General features: G+C 40.1%; 1 protein-coding gene across 1 annotated transcript in view; it reads left to right on the forward strand.

The window, feature by feature from the left end:
* LOC121859514 (E3 ubiquitin-protein ligase MYCBP2-like) overlaps positions 1–21,201 on the forward strand; it is a 162,595-nt gene that overhangs the window by 10,490 nt on the left and 130,904 nt on the right. The window contains exons 4-15 of the mRNA XM_042356373.1: positions 5,801–6,031; positions 6,285–6,438; positions 6,729–6,928; positions 10,278–10,413; positions 11,219–11,397; positions 11,762–11,926; positions 12,398–12,490; positions 12,770–12,880; positions 13,027–13,390; positions 17,065–17,232; positions 17,688–17,846; positions 18,519–18,641. Of these exons, the coding sequence (XP_042212307.1) occupies positions 5,801–6,031; positions 6,285–6,438; positions 6,729–6,928; positions 10,278–10,413; positions 11,219–11,397; positions 11,762–11,926; positions 12,398–12,490; positions 12,770–12,880; positions 13,027–13,390; positions 17,065–17,232; positions 17,688–17,846; positions 18,519–18,641 (2,083 nt within the window). The remainder of the gene's footprint in view (positions 1–5,800; positions 6,032–6,284; positions 6,439–6,728; positions 6,929–10,277; positions 10,414–11,218; positions 11,398–11,761; positions 11,927–12,397; positions 12,491–12,769; positions 12,881–13,026; positions 13,391–17,064; positions 17,233–17,687; positions 17,847–18,518; positions 18,642–21,201) is intronic.

The following is a 21,201-nucleotide window of genomic DNA, read 5'->3' on the forward strand; positions in this document are numbered from 1 at the left end:
ACAACACACACACACCACACACAACACACACACACCACATACAACACACACACCACACACAACACACACCACATACAACACACACCACATAACACACCATACAACACACACCACATACAACACACACACCACATACAGCACACACACCACATACAACACACACACCACATACAACACACACACCACATACAACACACACACACCACACAACACAATAATCACATACAACACACACCACATACAACACACACCACATACAACACACACACCACATACAGCACACACACCATACAACACACACCACACACAACACACACACCACATACAACACACACACACCACATACAACACACACCACATACAACACACACCACATACAACACACACACCACATACAGCACACACCACATACAGCACACACACCACATACAACACACACCACATACAACGCACACAATTACATACAACGCACACACTACATACAACACACACTAACTACATACAACACACACCACATACAACATTAATACCACATACAACACACACCACATACAACACACACACACCACATACAACACACACCACATACAACACACACCACATACAACACACACACCACATACAACACACACCACATACAACACACACACCACATACAACACACACACCACATACAACACACACACCACATACAACACACACACCACATACAACACACAATTAAATACAATGCGACACACCACATACAACGCTACACACACCATACATACAACGCAAAACCATATACAAATACACACACACCACATAAAACACACGCACAACACACACACCATATACAACACACACCACAACACATATTCACATACACACATACAACGCAAACCACATACACACACACCACATAAAACACACGCATAAATACACACACCACATACAACACACACCATATACAACACACAATTACATACAACATAATCACATACAACATATACCCACATACACAACATAACCCACATACAACCCCAAACCACATACACACACACACCACATACAACACACACACCACATACCACACACACACCACACACACACCACACACATACACACTCACACATACAACACACACACACACACACACACACACACACACACACACACACACACACACACACACACACACACCACACATCATGCCTGAACACACACCACATACAACACACACCACATACCAACACACACACCGTATACAACACACATACACCACATGCAACACACACATCACATACAACACACACACACACCACACACACACACACACACACACACACACACACACACACACACACACACACACACACACACACACACACACCACATAGAACACACACCACATACAACACACACACCACTATACAACGCAAACACATACAACACACACCACATACAACACCACACACACACACACCACATAGAACACACACCACACACAACACACACACCACATACAACACACACACCACATACACACCACATACACACACACACACACACACACACACACACACACACACACACACACCACATGCCTACAAACACACACACACACACACACCACATGCCTACAACACACACACACACACACACACACACCACAAACACACACACACACACACACACACACACCACACACACACACACACACACGCACACACACACACACACACACACACACACACCACATACAACCTACAAACACACACACACACACACACACACACACACACACACACACACACACACACACAAACACACCCCACACACACCACCTACACACACACACACCACACACATACAAACACACACACACACACACACACACACCACACACCACAGACAAACACACACACAACACACACACACACACACATGCACACACACACACACACACCTACCACATACAACACACACACACACACACACACACACACACACACACACACACACACCACACCACACACACCACATACAACACACACCACATACAACACACCACACACACACATGCACACACACACACCACACACCACATACAATGCACACACCACATACAACACACACACACACCACACACGCACACACACACACACACACACACACACACACACACACACACTACACTCCACATACAATGCACACACCACATACAACACACACACTTCATTCAACACACATCACATACAATGCACACACCACATACAACGACACACCACATACAACGCAGACACAATCACACATACAACACACACACCATATACAACACACACACACTGAACCTCCTACAGATCTTTAAGGATATAATTCATTGTTTTATTATTTGCAGCAATTAAAGATATATTTCAATAGAGAAGGTTGGTAGTTTATGATGATGGCTCTTTTCACTATTCTATTTTTTTCCTTTTCTTTTTTTTTATTAACAATTATATTTGTAAAACTAAAGGTATAAGGCGATATTGTTTGCGGGAAGCCTCTGTGTCCTCCCCCCCCACCTTTATGGATAAAACCCTGGGTAAGTTTTCTCCTGTGGATATTATGAATTGCAAGTTTTGCCTTCAGTATATAACTTATATATTTATTACTGTAAACTAAGATACGTGTAATGTTAGTGTTCTTAACCCGTGTGTTGGTAAAACAAATCAGAAATAAAGGCACGCATTTAGTAAACACTTAATTTTAGTGTAGAATATATAATGGTAGAGCACTTTTTATTGGGGTTATGGAGATTTCTTAGTTGTTACCAATAAGTTTTAATTATTATAAGTAATTATTAAGTTCTTTTCTACATTCTCATGTTGTTGTTCCATCATTGAGATGTACTGTAGTGTAAATGTTCCTGTGCAAAGTTTTTTTATATATAGATCCCAATATGTTTGGTAAATTTAGTTCCTTGGTTTAATAGAACACAAAGAAATGATGGAGACTAAGATATTTGTGTCCTCCACCAGCAGTTGTGTCCAATTCTAGCTCCCACCTGGAGAATATTGTTTTATTTGTTACTAACCGCCAATGTTATGTTAAGTTATGATATCAGAATAACAAATACCTACTGCTCCTATGTGTGTGTGTGTACGTGATACAGTATGTTTTCATTGTGTTTTTTGGTTAAGTAATATAATTTTTTCATTCCTTGTAAGAAATGTTGACGACAACAGAAGTTTTTGACTATATTTAGATATGTATGTAAGGGCTGGGGACTCTCTGCTGCGTTAATTTAGGAGAAACTTTCCCGCCTCATGGCTTAACACTCATTCAATTTAGAGGCGGCTGTGTCTGAGTGCGGTGTACAGTACAGCACTAATAATTGTTGCTGTATCCAGTAATCTGAGAAAGAAATGAAGGGTTTTGTGCTAATTAGTACTAGTTTTATTAACTGTAGATGTGTTAAATTGGAAAACTTTTCCAAAATGGCCTCAAAAAAATAAAAAAATGAGGAAATAGATGATTGCATTTGCAATGTGAGCAATGAAATGTACCGACTCCTTTCACAGTGTGGCAACTTGAATAAGGTTGGAGTGTTGCACAATGAAAGCATCAAGAGATTTAATTCAGTTGATTTGAAAGCTGGTCGCCGTTATTCAAGGATGTCCAACTTGCATCAAGAAGTTTGAAATAAGATGCACTTAAGGAGAAGAGTACCGCGTAGTCCAAGTTTGTATTCTGCTCGGACACCTCAGTCTGTTGTTTCTGCTGGCAGTTATTCCAGTGTTTGGAATAAGAGGAGACATTCCTCATGTTGGAACATCACTTCAACCCACGTGGTAAATAAGGTGGCAGAGGTCAATGTTCCCCATTATAGACGAAACTCCATGGTGTGTCTAGGAGGAGACAGACCTCAGATGTACCAGGCTCCACCAACCCCGGATATTAGAAACCAACCAACTTCAGATCCAGGGCTACATGTTGTCCAAGAGGCAAAATGTAATTACTCATCTCCTGCAGTCTTACCACCGGGACCACCACCGTCATTAGGTAGTGGTGAGGAGACGAGCCAAGAATTTATAGATTATGCTACAAAAACATTACCTTTGTCTCCAGAGAATATTACTGATCATAAGACAGTGAGGAGAGTGACTGTGAAAGAGGATCATGATTGTCCAGACAACAGAGACAAGGACGGCGATTCCTCCTCTAATTTTGATGAATCATTGACAAATGTGTCTTTAAGGTCATGCAAGAGTTATGATGATAAAGATAACCATTGCAAAAATATGGCTGTGGGAGATTACTCTGGTAAACAAGTATCAGATGTAGACGATAAACACGGAGTTTTTGCTGTGTTAGATGACCAAACTGACAAGACAGAGGACCACAGTATACTGAATGAAAGTAATATTCTCTCCTTTTCTTCACAAGATAATTTATCTGATATACTGGGAAGTAGAAACAGTGTGTCCAGTCTAGACTATAAACCTTCAAATGAAATTGAACAGAAAAAAGATTGTTCATTATCAAAGTCAGTTTCCTTTGTTATACCAGACGAGTTAAAACCGAGACCTTCACCGATGATGAAATCAAAATCATTATCTCTGGAGCAGCTTCCCTTAAGACGACAAAGGAGAAAAGCTGTGAGTTATGTCACGGGCACTCACCCGGTCTTGGAACTTCCACAAGGTTTCACTGAAAAATGTGAAGAATCCAGCAGTGAGTTGGTTGATGACAAGATTGGAAGTGTAGAATTAGAAAGCAGGTATTGTTGGGCATCACTGGAGTTGGAGAAAGAAAACATTTCATCAGTTACAAAGACAGATTGGTCACAGGAAAACATCAGAAGCTGTTGTTTGAATACTTGTACCTTCCTCCATTTTGCAGCTTTGTCTTCATCTGCTGTCTCAGAGAATTACCTTAGGAGTCTTTGGATGGTATGAATTATTGTTTTAAATACTGTACAGGGGGTATTTATATTATTGTACAATACACACAATTAGATTACAGGATTCCTCTATATACAAAAGTATTGTGTTCTTAAAAAACTTTCAGATACCAAAATTTGGTAATTCAGGAAGGCTTTTTCCATTAATTTAAAAGGGAAAAATTTGAAATGTATTTTGGGCAGTCTTCTGAACCCTGTCCAGCCAAGTCTGGTGGTAGCAGGCGGTCTCTGCTGGACAATGTTTACTGCTTTAGATATCTTGGTCACTTGTTTCCTTGTCAGTCATAAAACAGTACGTGTACAGTGCAGTACCATATTTCCAGTGTCAAATCATCATTTTTTGTGTTAAAGTGAAGGAAATATTCATGTTCATTTTGTAGCATACATTACCTGTATATTAATTTATCCAGTAATATTTTTCTTGTTTTCACAATTAATAGATCTGTCATATTTCAACAAAAGGTTCTGTTACCTGTGATCTTCCATTGTAGTGTTCACATTATGGGTTTGTTGTGCAGTAATATGATTTGTATCTTAATCTGTGTAAGTACATATAGTATACTCAGTCAGGTATTATGTCTATGCTTGAAGCCATGTGTTTACTATATTACTACTTTAAAGATGCAATCCCATCATATTTAACCAGACCATGTTATTACTACACCTCCTCACTAAGGGAGAAACAGGGTACAGTATCAGATGACCCTTCAGACTCCTCCCCTCCTTCACCCCACTACAGACACACACTGTATTGTAACTCTTTTTAGCCTGAACAAGATTTACCACCTTAATATTGGAGGTGTACAGTATAGTATATATTTCATTGTGTTGTATGTGAGTGTTTGTGTGTTATAATGTGTCTTTGGTTTATAGGGTGAAGTTGGCGGTGGGAGTAACACTTGCACTACTCTCATGCCAGTCCTTGAACTTCCTGGCAATCCTTCATCATTTGCTGTGTACGCCCACGTGCGAGGATTGGTGCTTGAAAATGCAGCTCGTCAGGCCCAGGGAGTGTACCTGGCCACAACGCAGCCGCTACCTTCAGACTCAGACACTGATGATGAAGGAGACAAAGGGAGAGAAATTGCTATACAAATCCCAAAAGTGTGTACAGTATAGTGCTAGTAACTGATGATAAGATTTTATTGCAAAATAGTTTTAGTGCATTATTTCTTGGATAAATTTTTAGTTACGCTATTTAAAGTAATTTAGCCGAGTCTTGTTTCACGTCCTTTGTTAAGAATTTTATAAATAGTTTTCATGTTGCAATATTCACTTCACTTTAAAGTTTAAGTAATATAAGATGTAATGATACAAATAGTCTTTGACCAAACTAACCAGATAATACTCTTCACAGATGGTTGGCTTAGGCTTAGTGAGCGTCTATGAATTAATCCGTGGATCAGTGTCTGCTTATCCTGCTCTCTGTATCCGTGCTCTTGAGGCCCTCTTAGATATCCTTCAGGGACAGCAGCCAGAAGCTTTGCGCAGTGAACCTCCAGAGGTCATTGGTAGGTGTAAACTCTAGACCTGGGGGTCTTCTCTCATGGCCATCACCTTAGAGTGAGGTACTGTTGTGCAGATAAGAAGATAGAGAGAAGGAAGGGGAAGTTGTTTTCACAATTGTATGGCAACACTGATTATGACTCGAGGAAGTTCAGGATTTATTGACTAATTAGCATACAGTAATATTGATTGAAAGGGTGAAAAGATTTGGAATTTACACTGTTTAAGAAGAGAAACATTATGAAAGAAAATCTTGAGTAATGATTTCAATTTAGATTTATCCTTTTCTTTCCAGATGCTTTGTTTAGTTTGCTTCTAAGGCTGGCTACTGCAAGCAATGGAGATGTCTTAACTTGTCCGTCATCCCCCCTAGTTGGTGTGGCATGTGCTTGTCTTCTCTCCCTAGTAGTTGCTCGTGGTGAAACAGGAAAATTTCTGAGAGCCACAGCAGACATCCTGATGACCTCTCGTCAGCTGGCCAGTCAAAGTATTCAGGTTAGTACTGTACACTTACTATGATAATGTCTGCACTAAAGCATTTGTTAAATGGAGTGATTATTCATCATTATCATCAACGTTTTGTGGTCATTTTCCACCCTGATAGCAGCTGTCCATGCTGTATGGTGTCTTCCAGTCTCTCTTGTCACATTCTTAACTCTTTTGCACAAATTTTGAAAGCATTATATGATGCTGGCACGATGATAATGACTGAATTAAGTAATACATAAAGATGGAATGTATTGCTTCAGCTGTCTGGCTGATTGTGAATACTTACAAGGGAAAAGTGAGGCTTTTGAATATGGAAACTACAATTGTTAGATCAGATTAAGAAAGTTATGGACAGAGTGACTGGGAAGTTGATAAAGGTAGAGAGTGAATATAAATTAAATTAATTTGGGTTCATAACAGGTAGGTGGACTGCAGAAAAAATATTTTAGGCCAGGCAACTGTAAAACAAGTGTCTAGGGAAGGAGGGTGGACTGTACTTTGTACCCAGTACAGTAAGTTCTCGCTTAATGTCGAGGTTACGTTCCTAAAAACGCGACATTAAACGAAACAACGTTAAGCGGATCAATTTTCCCCATAAGAAATAGATAAAATACGGGAGTTACGTTCCTGACCTTTACCTCATGAAAAACATTACACATACAGAAAATCATTGCCATTTTTATAGAAAATAGAAAATAGCAGAGGAGGAGTATGGCAGGAGGGGAGGAGTATGGCGGGAGCGGAGGAGGAGTGTGGGGAGTCACCAAGACTCTGTGGCTGCCTCCTCCTCTTCCTGTTCTGACTGGGGTTCCTCCGCCGCTGTTTGCTCCTCCTCGGCTGCTATGTCATCCTCCTCGGCTGCCAGCTGTTGTAAAGAAGCTGCTTCTGCCATCCTCCGACGAACAAATGAATCCAGTGTTGACTGCTTGGTGCAAGTCGTCTTCTCCTTATAGATCTCAGTGTAACAACCAAGACTGTCCTCAATGCTGTGTTGAACCTTTGAGCTACGTTCTCTGTTTGGGTCGTCATTTATAAGGATTTGCATTGCTTGCTGGAACATGTTGAACGATTCTGCCAGCCTCTTGGAAGTTAGCGTTCGTTGAGGTTCTTCTTCGTCGTCGTCGTCTTCAAGGGGACTGTGTTCTGTTATTTATTGCAGATCTTCAGTGGTGAGCTCTTCTGTATGGGATGCCAGGACGTCTTCAATATCCTCTGATTCCAGCTCATCAAAGCCTGCCTGTCTAGCCAAGCTGAGGATATCCATATTCACAGCTGGAACTAAATCCATGAATCCCGTAAAACTGTTGATGCACTCGGGCCACAATTTACGCCACGCACCATTCAGTCAACTTTCCAAAACCTCTTCTCATGCCTTGCCAATGTGTTCAATTGCATGAAGAATGTTGAAGCCACACCAATATTCTCGGATTGTGGGTTTATTTTCTCCATCTGTAGCCTTGAGCAGCTGGGCCATGGTACGGCATAAATAATACACCTTGAATGCTGCGATGACGCCTTGGTCCATAGGCTGCCTCAGTTCTGTTGTGTTGGGAGGCAGGAATACAACTTTTACACTGTCATGCAAGTCGTCGAGATTGGGAGGATGAGCTGGAGCATTGTCAACGATCAGAAGAATTTTGAAGTCAAGGTTCTCTTTGGCACAGTATTCCTTCAATGCAGGGACGGTGTACACGTTTAACAATTGGCTAAATATGGCGCTGGTTATCCATGCCTTCTTCTTTGCCTTGTAAATGACAGGAAGATGATCTTTAGAGTAACCTTTCAGGGCCCGTGGGTTAGCAGTGCGAGAAATCAGCATAGGCTTCAGCTTGAAGTCGGCTGCAGCGTTCGCGCTGAGCAGCATCGTCAAGCGGTCTTTTGCCGCTTTAATACCTGGCGCTCTTTTCTCCTCCTTGGAGATACAGGTCCTCAGGCATCCTCTTCCAAGAGAGACCAGTCTTATCCACATTGAAGACTTGCCTTGACAAGTAGCCTCCTTCCTGGATAATCCATTTGAATTCTGGCAGGAATGCCTCTACAGCAACCGTATCTGAACTGGCAGCTTCTCTAGTCATCTTCATATTTTGGAAGTTAGACCTCCGTTTAAATCATTGAAACCATCCTCGGCTGGCCTTAAAGGTCTCTTCCTTCGATCCTTCACCCTCTTCTTCCTTCATGTCGTCAAACAAGGATCTGGCCTTGTGCTGGATAACCATAATGCTCATAGGTGCATTGTGTTGATTCTGGTCCTCCATCCACATACCAGCATCTTTTCCACTTTTTCCATCATAGTACTTCTATAGCAAGTTGTTTTAGTTGCACTGAGAGTAGTGCCACTTCCAGCACTAGCCTTAATCTTGTCAGCGTTGGTCCGGATAGTACCCCCACCATTGTGGGGGTTAGACCAAGCACAGCGGCTATGTCCACAGCACATTCCCCTTTTTCAAATGGGCTAATACATCCATTTTCTTAACCAAGGTAATGGTCTCACGTTGCTTCTTCACTACACTAGCATCAGTGGCACTTGATGGGTGCTTAGAAGTCATTTCAAATGGTTAGAGTACAGTTTTAGAGCAAAAGCACTTACGCACACATGAATGATGTGAAGTTGTAACAGTGACTGGCTTGGCGTCTCTTGGGGACGCTGTGACGTTCCACGAGTGAGGGCAGCGCGCCGAGCTGAGAGAGTGTAGCGCGGCCAGACAAGAGCGGGTGATGCGCCGTAGAAAGTAGTCCGTGACTACGCAAAATGACGTAATATTGGATCCCCGGAACGTTAAACGAATTTTTGGTCTCTTAAAGTTTAGCGACTTAGTACCGAAACAACGTTAAACGGGGCGATGTTATACGAGGATTCACTGTATTTGTAGATTTAGAGAAGGCATTTGTCAGGTTACCATGTGAGGTAGTGTAGTGGACAGTGTAGTTTGGGGTCGAGGAGTGTCTTGTTCATGGTCATGGCACTATATGAGGCCTTGAGAGCCTCTGTGAGAGTACTGTATATGGTGAGGAAATTGGGAGATCTAGCTGGGTATGGTGGAAAAGTAGCCATTCAGGGAGCTATTTTACCCATGTACTATATTTTTAAAATGTATTAAGTTGTAATTTTTATGTGGCTTTAGAGAGCTGTTGTAGCCATGAGCTGTTGTTGAACTCATCATCAGGAAATAGGCTTTTGAGATATTTCCTTCATTTTTCTAATATATACTGTACACTGTAGTTATTACTGTGATTGGTACAGTACAGTATTAGGCATTATAAATTTGAGAAGATTTTCTCTTTACTGTCTTATGGATAATCTTGATTTGCTTGATTGTTAAACTCGTATAATTTCCATTTTTGTATTTTTTCACAGGTGCCAGTGATCTTGACGTTCCTCCAGCGCAGTGTTCACGCAGTACTTCTTGGTAAAACTTCTCGTCCTGATTGGCTTACATGTGGAGTGCCAAAATCTGCTCTGATTGATAAATTTTCTGTAAAGATTATGACAGGTATAGAAATGGTTTTGTATGGATTTTGTATAAACATGCAGATATATTATGTTTGAAAATGTAGTGACAAATAAAATAAGAGAACACACCCAAGCTGCCTGGAACACCTCATGACTTACCATAACATATCTTGTGTCTGTCTGGCTCAAACTTTATTGACTTCTGTATTATATTTCTGCTAAGTCATATAAAGAAAGTCCCTACCTCCTCACTACAGCCACATATTTTCTCACGTACAGTATTTCCCTACACTTGTAAAATAATTTTCCTGTAGACAGAATAGAGCAGATTTCTCAACTGGAAGTCCATTGGAAATATTTTATGACAGAACCCTTCCTTCTTTCTTTCTTTCTTTCTTTCTTTCTTTCTTTCTTTCTTTCTTTCTTTCTTTCTTTCTTTCTTTCTTTCTTTCTTTCTTTCTTTCTTTCTTCCTTCCATGAGTTGATGCCACCTAAGAAGGCCATCATTCATTTTGTAACCATTTTATTTTATTACTCCTCTTGTAATTCTTATTTCTCACTGTGTTCATTCTGCTCCTCACACTCTGTCTCATTTGAGTATTACACATTTGTTTCACTCATAGTCACCAACCTTTGCTGAACTGTACTCTTTAACAGCTTCTTTATATATATATGAATTAATAAGACCTTTGTACTGTACCTTCAGACATACTTGGCTACATTGTATTGAAACTTACAGATGAATGCCATTGTGAAGGAAAACTAATTTAATTTTTAAATCAAAACACCAAATTACTCACATTTGCTTCCTGGCTTTACTCTAACAACATTTCATTCCTAACCAGATGGTGAAGAATCAAAGGAAGACAGCACCATGACGTGTGATGGGCATTACTTGTACATTCACAATGCTCATGGTCTCTTCAAGATTGGTTCAGGTTTTGGAGGGACCATGAAAGGTCATGTGTACATTCATCGACCAGACTTTTATCCAAAGCAAAAAGGATGGCTTGGCTTTGCTCATGTAAGTTGAGCTTTTCTCTAAAATATATATGTTTATATATAATTGTGTGTGTATGTGTATATACAGTACTTGTGTATTTTCTCATAACATACATTTTTCACAGTAAACTTTGCTAATATTACTGAGAAAAAACAAATTTGAGATTTTCTTCAGTTTCTTCATGAGCAAATGGTTATTACTATATAAAAATATCATTTATATGCTCTTGCCAGTCATATTTTTGTCTGACTGTATAGACAGGATGCAGGTTTTGTATGTACAATACCTAAGGATTCAATCAATAATTTTTAAACAGTATTTAGTAACATCTTTATTGTATCTGCATGATGTCTTCTAGGTTATAATTCCTTACCAATTATCACAGGGTGATGTGTTTTATCGGCCGGAAGGAAGCAACGGTGAGCTGGTCGTTATAGACCGGGAGGTGCTGAAGGTGTCTGAAGTGTACCAGTGTTCTGCTCAAGGATGGTCCCGAGGATTGCCTTTCAGTGATGGAATTAACATTGGGCACATATCTCCTGATAGAGAAGTATGTACATTGTATGTCAGTGAAGTAGTCCCATAGTCTGTAGTTAAAAGATCTTTCCTTCTTACATTAAGGAAAGAGGCTACGTGGTATAATACTGTAATGCTTTTCCGTAGTCTGTATTGATGAAACAAGTAAACACGAACATCATCATCAGACACACACTCTACGTAGGGAGGTGTGACCCTCTCCCTTACCAGAATTATAATGGTATGTACATTATAGTCTCAGCCGTCCTGGTCAAACTTGCCCTTGCACACTGAGCCAAGGGGTTTCCATGTTGTCTTTCATTGGGAAACTGTAGAAATCTTATGGTCCTGATATTTAAACAAATAATTTGGATGTGGGTTGTCTGGCATGGTTCAGAATGGAGTGGAGAACCTTTACTGCAGGAGATTGCCACAGGTGCACACATTAACCTACAGCAAGAAAAGACATGTGTTGTGTTTATAATGTACAAATGTTTTATTTCAGGATGGGTTTATGGTGAGGACGTACAATCCTCTGGTCAAGCCGATGCCTCTTGTGAATGAACTGAGCCTCAACTTAGCAATAAAATGTATACAGGTAAGAGTGATACACATGTACAGTAGTTTAAGTTCAGTGTGAATTTAAACTATTGTGTCTGAGTCTTAAAACAAAATAAAAATTAAAACCCATCTTTGGGTGTATCGGTTCCTGGTTTTGTGTGCCAACATTCAGAGCACAAACAAAAATGGGTAAAATGAATAAGTTTAATTTGATTCTCTATTGGGTTGTTTTCTCTTGATGATATACAGTACTCCTGATACACAACAACATAAGCTGGTTGATTTTTATATAAAGTTCTGCATTTATTACCAACAGGTTCTGGGTGGACCTGAGCAACAGTCTACACTGTCAGCTGGACTAGATGAAGACATTGTCATGGTCGCTGCTGGGAAGGAGTTCACTCTTGTGAGGACAGTTGGTGGCAGGGTAAGTAATTCAGAGATTAATAACTTCTGTATCTTATCCAACTTAAGGGACAGTGACTGAGATGGAAATGGAGAAGTTTATACCTGAATTATTCATATTATACATTTTGTATTCTAATGTAGGATGTGTTTCTTTATATTTTTTAGATATATTATAGTGGAAAGGCTTCTTCAGTTGGAATGAAGCAAGGGAGTAGTGGTGGCGGCAACAGCGTCCCGGGAAGTGGAAACGGTGGTGGATGTGCCGTAAGCAGCGGTGGTGCTGGTGGTGGTGGTGGTGGTGGTGGTGCTGCTGCTGCTGCTGCTGGTGCTGGCACTGTTGCTACGGGTGTTAATGGACCAACAACCAGTAATATACCAAGTGGAAGGTGGCCAGAACTTACCATTACCAAGTCACCGCGCATTTTACATTTAGCAGTTGGACATGAGGGACAGCATGCGGTACTCATTTCAGATGAGGGATCTGCATTTTTTGTTGGCACAGCACGACGGGGAGAAGATGGAGATGCCAGTATGTTCAGTACAGTAGTCTTTGAATATGTTTTTGAATGGATTAATTTTATCGATATTATGAATTTGAAAAGAACAACAATATACTGTGCAGCAAAATGTTTTGTTAGTACAGTGGTCCCTCGGTTAACGAACACAATTCGTTTCAGAAGGTCGTTCGTTAACCGAAACCATTGTTTCAATGGGATATTGGGTAATTGGTTCCAACTCACCGAAAATTACATACAAAGTAAAAATAAATGCAGTAAAGTACACTTACTTTGAGGTGTGTATGTAGAAGGCTCCTGGTTGATGATGATGGGAATTAGAAGTGGGGGTGGAGGAGAAGGGAGAAGAGAAGGAAGTGGGGGTGGAAGAGAAATCACCCCATGCTTGATGCCGTCATTTCACCCATAAAATTTTAAGTTCACTAGGTGTAATTCAAGATTATTTTCTTTAAATCAACACTGCACTGCACTATACTGTATATTGTCCATATGTAAAATACATTTCAGAATGACCAATAATTGTATCGTAAAAACATAAAAATAGTTTATATTCAAGAGAGCCACAAGCAAGATGTTACCTCCACTGACCAGAGATACAAACTGGCACCTTGCTGGGTGAGTCAAGTGGCTGATTGGCGCACCAAAAACTAGTTTCCTGTACTGCAATTATGTTAAATAAGTGTTAAAATGACTAAAAATTTTAATATAAAACTTGGAAAATTATTGAATAATACAACCCTCTTGATATTTACTCAAATGGGAACGAATTTAAGCCCTAGAACCGATTACTGTATTGGCGGACTAATATTCCAGCTGGTGAGCAAGCGATAACATGTTGACATGATTTCGTAAAAAATTTTTTAACCAAATTTTTTTTCGTTAACTGAATTGAAGATTCTTATGGAAGGTAATTAGTTAACCGAGGCGTTCGTTAACCGAGGGATCACTGTACTGTACTTTGTGTCAGTGTGTGTGTAAATAATAATAATAATAATAATAATAATAATAATAATAATAATAATAATAATAATAATAATTAACGGTTTATTGAAAGAGCATAGCAGCCAGAAGGCTGAAAATATACAGTTACATAATTTGGGAATGGGTTTCGATTTACAAATAATATACAAGTAACATAAGTGATACAAATAAGATATATAATAACTAGATGGGGAAAAGCTCAAACTACAGGGCATTTCAACATAGTGCCAGTGCAAAAAGTAGGATTTACTGGGAGTGAATACACTGGTTTATTACAAGTTATTGATAATTTTTACAATGGTTGGGACTGGGCTGTTCTTATAGCGATCAGTTCGTGCTCGTGTGGGCTGGATGCGGTTGTGGTGTCGAACAGCAATTCTCGGGCTAGGGATCTCAGGTGGTAGTAGGAGCCGGTATCGAGGATGGTGCAGAAGCTTCTTACCAAATTTGCAAATGAGGTCGTGGTGATGGTCAGTGAGAGTCGAAAGGGTCAGTGTGTTGAGCGCTTCTTGATATGTGGAGTAGGAAGGGGAGAGAATAATCTTGTATGCCCTCTTTTGCACTTTTTCTAGGTGTTTACGTTGTATGGCATTTAGGGAGGAAGACCAGGTAGGGGAGGCATAGGTGAGCTTGGGAAGTATGAATGTTGAGTAAACACTGAGGAGCTCGGGTGCAGGAACTCCAAGGGACTTGAGTCGGAAAAGGAGGTGGAGACGGAAAATGGAGGATTTGACAACTTCACTGACGTGTGGTTTCCAATTTAGTTTGTTGTCTATGGTGACGCCGAGGAACTTAGTAGAATCTACAACCTGGAGTGTGTTGGGACCTAAAGTAATGGAAGGGGGTGGGACAATGTCGGAGGAGAGGTTGATGTGCATAACCATGGTCCTGGTATGGTTGATTATGACGTGGTTGTTGGTGGCCCAGTCTTGGAGACTGATCAATAAATCCTGAAGGGCGGTATAGTTAGGAGCAGAATTGTTGACGCTGATCCCAATGGTGGAGTCGTCGACATATTTCCAGCGAGCAGAGGTTTCTCTTAGGGCATCATTGATAAGCATAAGGAAGCATAGTGGTCCCATCTTGGTGCCTTGGGGGATGCCACAGGTGAGTGACTGAAAGGTGGAGACAGCCCCTTGGAAGCGTACAGCTTGGCGTCGGTCACTGAGGAAGTCTGTAAGCCATGGTATAAGACTTCTTCAAAACCCGGGGTCAATAGCTTTGTTGATGATTAAATTGTGGTCGACTAGGTCGAATGCTTTAGTGAAGTCAATGAAGGCGACAGCTACAGACGTTTTTCGTTTCTCCAGATGGCGGTATATGTAGTCGAGAAAGCTGAGGGTCTATGGCTCTTGCAATATCAGCATAAGCCCAGTTGAACACAAAACTTTCATAGATTAGGCTGGGTATTGGGGTGATTGCAATAGGTCGTAGCTGATTTAACGATTGTGGGCTGGTGTAAAATAATAATAATAATAATAATAATTAACGGTTTATTGAAAAAGTTCTGCAGCCCGAAGGCTGAAAATATACATTGGACATAAATGACTTATTACATACATTGGTGGTTGAACAAAAGCCTTCATTAGAGAAAGGTAAAGGAACATACAGTGAACATACAGATTATTGTAGGTGTTGAACAGCAAACACGTAGTGTAGTAACTCCCTCCCAGATGGTGTAAGGAGGGACCTCACGTGGTGTAGTAGTTCCCTCACAGATGGTGTTATGAGGGGCCTCACGTGGTGTAGTAATTCCCTCACAGATGGTGTTATGAGGGGCCTCACATGGTGTAGTAATTCCCTCACAGATGGTGTTATGCGGGGCCTCACGTGGTGTAGTAATTCCCTCACAGATGGTGTTATGAGGGGCCTCACAGTGGTGTAGTAATTCCCTAACAGATGGTGTTATGAGGGGCCTCACGTGGTGTAGTAATTCCCTCACAGATGGTGTTATGCGGGGCCTCACGTGGTGTAGTAATTCCCTCACAGATGGTGTTATGAGGGGCCTCACGAGGTGTAGTAATTCCACAGATGGTGTTATGCGGGGCCTCACGTGGTGTAGTAATTCCCTCACAGACGGTGTTATATGAGTGAGGTGTGGTCCCAGGCCTTCCTATCGTAGACGGATTAACACATCGCTGGTTGTTGGGTCTCACGGGCCATTATCACTGGGTACCTGGGACCTCACTGTGGGAAGGTTAACTTGGGTGCGACTGTTACTGTTGAGTTGTTCTCACTGACTTAAGCACTGTTCACCACTGTTCACCTCTGTTTAACACTGGTTCCATTCCTTTCCTAAATGAAGTAGTAACTTCTGGCGTGAACTTGTTGATATTCCGGTGGGGAGGAGGGTTCAGGGGAAGGGGTTGGTATGGGCCAACTTAACAGTTGACCTGGCTGCTCCGAGAGGAGCGCCAGGTACGTCTTGACCCTTCGGTGGTGAATGCATGTGTGCGTATATGCAACCATTATGATGCATCCATCTATGATGTGATGGAAATTAATAAATGTTATCTCTGAAATTGCTATAATACGTACAACTAATCGTTAGTTCAAACTATGATCCTCCTGATGCCATAACATTTATGTTTTTGTTTGAATTTCTTGTGAATTATTTATAAATATTTTTTATATGTTTTTGAATCTGAATTTCATAATTATTGTTCAGGGATTATTTTATATCTTTCTGTATTTTGTTAACCTTCAGGTAAAGGTCGCCGGCAGCCCAAACCGGTGAAGCCCAAAAAGATGATCAAGCTAGACGGGCAGTATGTCGTGAGTGGTGCGTGTAATAATGGTACGTCGGCACTTGTGACCCGTGATGGAGAGCTCTATATGTTTGGGAAAGATACTTCACACTGTGATAGCACAACAGGTAAGGTTATTAAATATGATACTTAACTTATTATTGTAATGTCTTTTGTGACAAATTTCACTATTGATGATATATAAGTCATAGTAATGGAGGAACTGGGTAGAGGGACATCTAGTTAGCAATGTGTGTATGCTGTCAGGTGGTTTATAGGTTGAACTTAGCTGCTGATGGTTGAGTCTGAGTTATGTGGCTGTGTTGTGGAAGGGAACACCATAGCAGAACACATTTGTTACAGCAGTTATAGAGAATAAATGACAACAAACAGTGGGAGATTTAGTTTTCCTTTTGATTCCAGTGACCTGTGTCAGGTGGTAAAGGGTCTGTACAAGTGAAGGAAAGAGTGAATAATGTAATAGAAATGATAACTATTATAGGCTTAGGCATTTTACTTTCATCAGTACATTATATAGTCCAGTACTGTACTGTATTTCTAATTAACTGTAAAAATTTTCCAGGCCTAGTGACAGACCTGCGTGATGTTCATGTGAGCACTGTGTCTCTTGGCAAGGCTCACGCTCTGGCCTTAACAAATAAAGGGCAGGTCTTCAGCTTTGGGATTAATAACAAGGGCCAGTGTGGAAGAGACTTTATACCACAAGTTAAGGAAGGAGCAGGTGAGTTGTTGGTTAATTGTGATTATTATTGACTGCATAATTATGACCATTTGTGACTCCTACAGGTTACATATACATACTAGGCCACTTTTTACAATAAGGGGCACACTGTAGCTACATAGTATGGTGGGCTACATTAAATTCTTACACGACATATAATGTTTGATGGACCACTTGTATCTGTCACAAGGTACAATAATATGATGGACCTTATTTAATTATTATAGGTAACATTGTGTATGGCAAGCATTTTTAATTAGTGTGTGGTACAGGTTGCTGTCACATATGTCAGGTACAGTGTTTTAGAAAAGGATATTTCTCATTAATTTTTCAGTAATGTAATGTGTAACAAAATTCATCAACAGCAGCAAGGTCTACTTGAAGCTGTTTTATGATTTGTTTACTCAAGTTACGTGTGGCACGGCTTCATTCACGCTCTGTTTACCTGTGTGACGAGTGGCACTGTGTTGTCTTGACGTCTTATCTCATTAATCCACCTTTTAGTTTAAGAGAAAAACATATGGAAAAATGTCTCAAAGTGGAACTGATAGTAAAAATGCCCAAAAATGATGGAGAGCAATAATAGAGTTTGATATGATAAAGTTATTTGAAGCAGGAGATAAACTTACACAAATACTGTAGCCGGAGTAACAAACCTTGCTCCATCTACAGTGCCGACCATAAGATGTAACAAGGACAGAGTCAAAGCACCCGCTGAGTACTGTTCTCCATTAAGTGCAGCAAAAGTATCTCGCCACAGAAGTGATGTAATGGAAAAGGTGGAGCGCTCGCCAAGTATGTTGACCGACCACTAAGTCCAACGCAGCATGCTGATGAATACCATGATATTTCAGTAACAGGCACAAGTTTTGTTTGATGATCTACTTATTGGACGGGGTGAAAGATCTCAAGCAGAAACATTTTTAATGAGTAAACGATAATTTGAAAAGCTTAAAAAACGACATGATTTACATATCATGAGAGGTGTATGTGCTGCTTCAGGTGTTGATGCAGCATCCCAGTACACTGCTGTGCTGAAGGAAAGTATCAAGGAAGATAGATAATAACCTCAATAAATGTTCAGCTATCATGAAACAGGACTTTGCTTGAAATGAATGCCACATGGAACATTCATTACAAAGGAAGAGAGGCTCTGGGTTAAAAGCAAGTAGGGAATGCTTGATACTGCTCTTTGGAAGTAATGCTGCAGTTAAAGTTTTAATTAAAGCCCTTGAGTTTATCATTCTGAAAATCCCGGGGCCGTGAAGGAATATGCTAAACCTAAGCTACCAGTAATTTGGTGACTTAATAGGAAGGTTTGGGTTACTATAGGCCTTTGTTCCGATGATTTCTGGCACTGTGTTATTTTCCTCCTGAATGTGTGTGTACCCCAGGTCGGTTATGTACCCTGGGGTATGTGCACATTTGTCAATCTTTAGATCAAACTTCCTGAAATTTGGTTGACATTCCTGCCACAAATGTCTATGAACATGCATTGTTTTCTTCAACATTTACAGTGTTAAATTTACACCCAAATTCCTGTATTGATGGCTCCTTAGCATTATCCGTTTTGCTCAGAAGTAGAGAGAGTTATGGTATAAACAATGAGCTTTAAAAGTAGCTATTACAAATTGGTCCATAGGTTGAATCAAGGACACCTTGTTATGAGGAAGAGAGATAACTTTAACATGTGGAGATGAGTCATCCAGGTGAGGTGGACGGCCTGGTGCTTTATCCAAGATAAACAATGCCTTGTGTCCAGTGTTGTTCTTAGTGCAGTAAACCTTCACACTTGATCAAATATACTGCACTGTTGAAACTAGTCATAATAGAGTTATAGTTACCCACTTGCCAGGTTAATGGGAGACATTGTTTGAACACTCCCCTTAAAGCCCTGAGGGGTTTTGAATGATTCTCAAGGAATAGTTTAAGCTTTAAGTATCCATGAGCATTACTGCCTAAAAATAATATGAAGCAGTCTTTGATGCCTTAAATCCAGATGCAGACTCTTCCTCTGTCAAAATAAATGTCCTAGAAGGAATTCTTCTCCTATACAGACTGACTTTGTCTCCATTAAACAATTATTGTGGCATGTAGTTGCCTTCCTCAGTTATCTCTTTCATGATTGCTGGATAGGATACTACATTTGCTGCATCGGCACTGACTGCTTCACTTGTAATGTTCAAGTTAAACAGCTATGGTGCTTTTTAAACCTAACAAACCAGCCTCAACAAGCATTAATTCCTTCTGTTTGAGTACTTGCACTTCTATCTGTTTTTGTGTCATTGAACAAAGCCGGGCTTTTGTCTGGATCATAATGGTACTTAATGAAGGTTTTTCTGGTTTTATTTTCAGTCTAGATACTTAGGAGTCTCTCCATCTCTTACATTACTGCTCTTCTGCTGTGCCAAATTTTAGTTGCACTTAAATAAGTCTAACTTTCAGCACTTGCCTTAGTCTTATCAGCATTCATGTGAATTATTTTTACTATAGATTCCCAACACCCATGAAATGTTCACTATCCTATCACCTTGTCAAAGCACCTGAATTTCTTAGATTTTTCACTTAACCTAAAATACTTTTATTACACTTTGCACCAGCACCGCTGCTAACACTTGGTCGCTTTTTTCTAGTAATTTTTTATATAATTAAAGAAAAAGGCTTCAAAAAAGCACTTTACTTAAAGACATTAAGTGTGACATGACATCAGTGGTTGACTGAAAGGACACTTGAGGGATACAAGTGTTGTTTGCTCTTTGGAGGGAATTTTTTTATAAGATATTTTTTAAACTTTTAAAACTTTTTCACTTTATTTAGAAAAAATGTCATATATGACAGTCAAACATCAGTCAATCAATCAATCAATCAATCAATCAGAGTACCGTCCTCATATATGAGGGTTGGCGATCATAGTTTAGTTCAAATCAGGTCCTAATTTGATAAAAGTTTTATGTATGAATTATTGCAGGTCAAACTGTCACAACTCAATGCTTTGCTGTAAATGCCCGAGAAGAGCCTAACAGTAGATCAAACTGATATTAGAGTAGGTAATAAACCTAATGCAGAATTTCATAACTAATCTAAAGCACAATGACTAGAAACAAAGGATAATTACTACAATAATGACAACTTGAGCAGCATTGAGGAGAAGTCTTAAACAACCAATATGTCTCATTGGCTACTTTAGCTTGAATGGCGGAAGTGATGATTGGATTCATCAAGGAACTAGGCAAAGAAGGAAGTTGGAGCACTGAGAGAGAACTGCATCAACGGAGGCAAAGATGACATTATATAAAGGGGAACCATGATTACTGTATGGGTGTTAAGCATAGATCCTTTATGTAAGAAGGAGTTG

The sequence above is a fragment of the Homarus americanus genome, unplaced genomic scaffold (genome assembly GCF_018991925.1).
Source record: "Homarus americanus isolate GMGI-L3 unplaced genomic scaffold, GMGI_Hamer_2.0 scaffold7626, whole genome shotgun sequence".
NCBI classification, from domain to species: Eukaryota; Metazoa; Arthropoda; class Malacostraca; order Decapoda; family Nephropidae; genus Homarus; species Homarus americanus.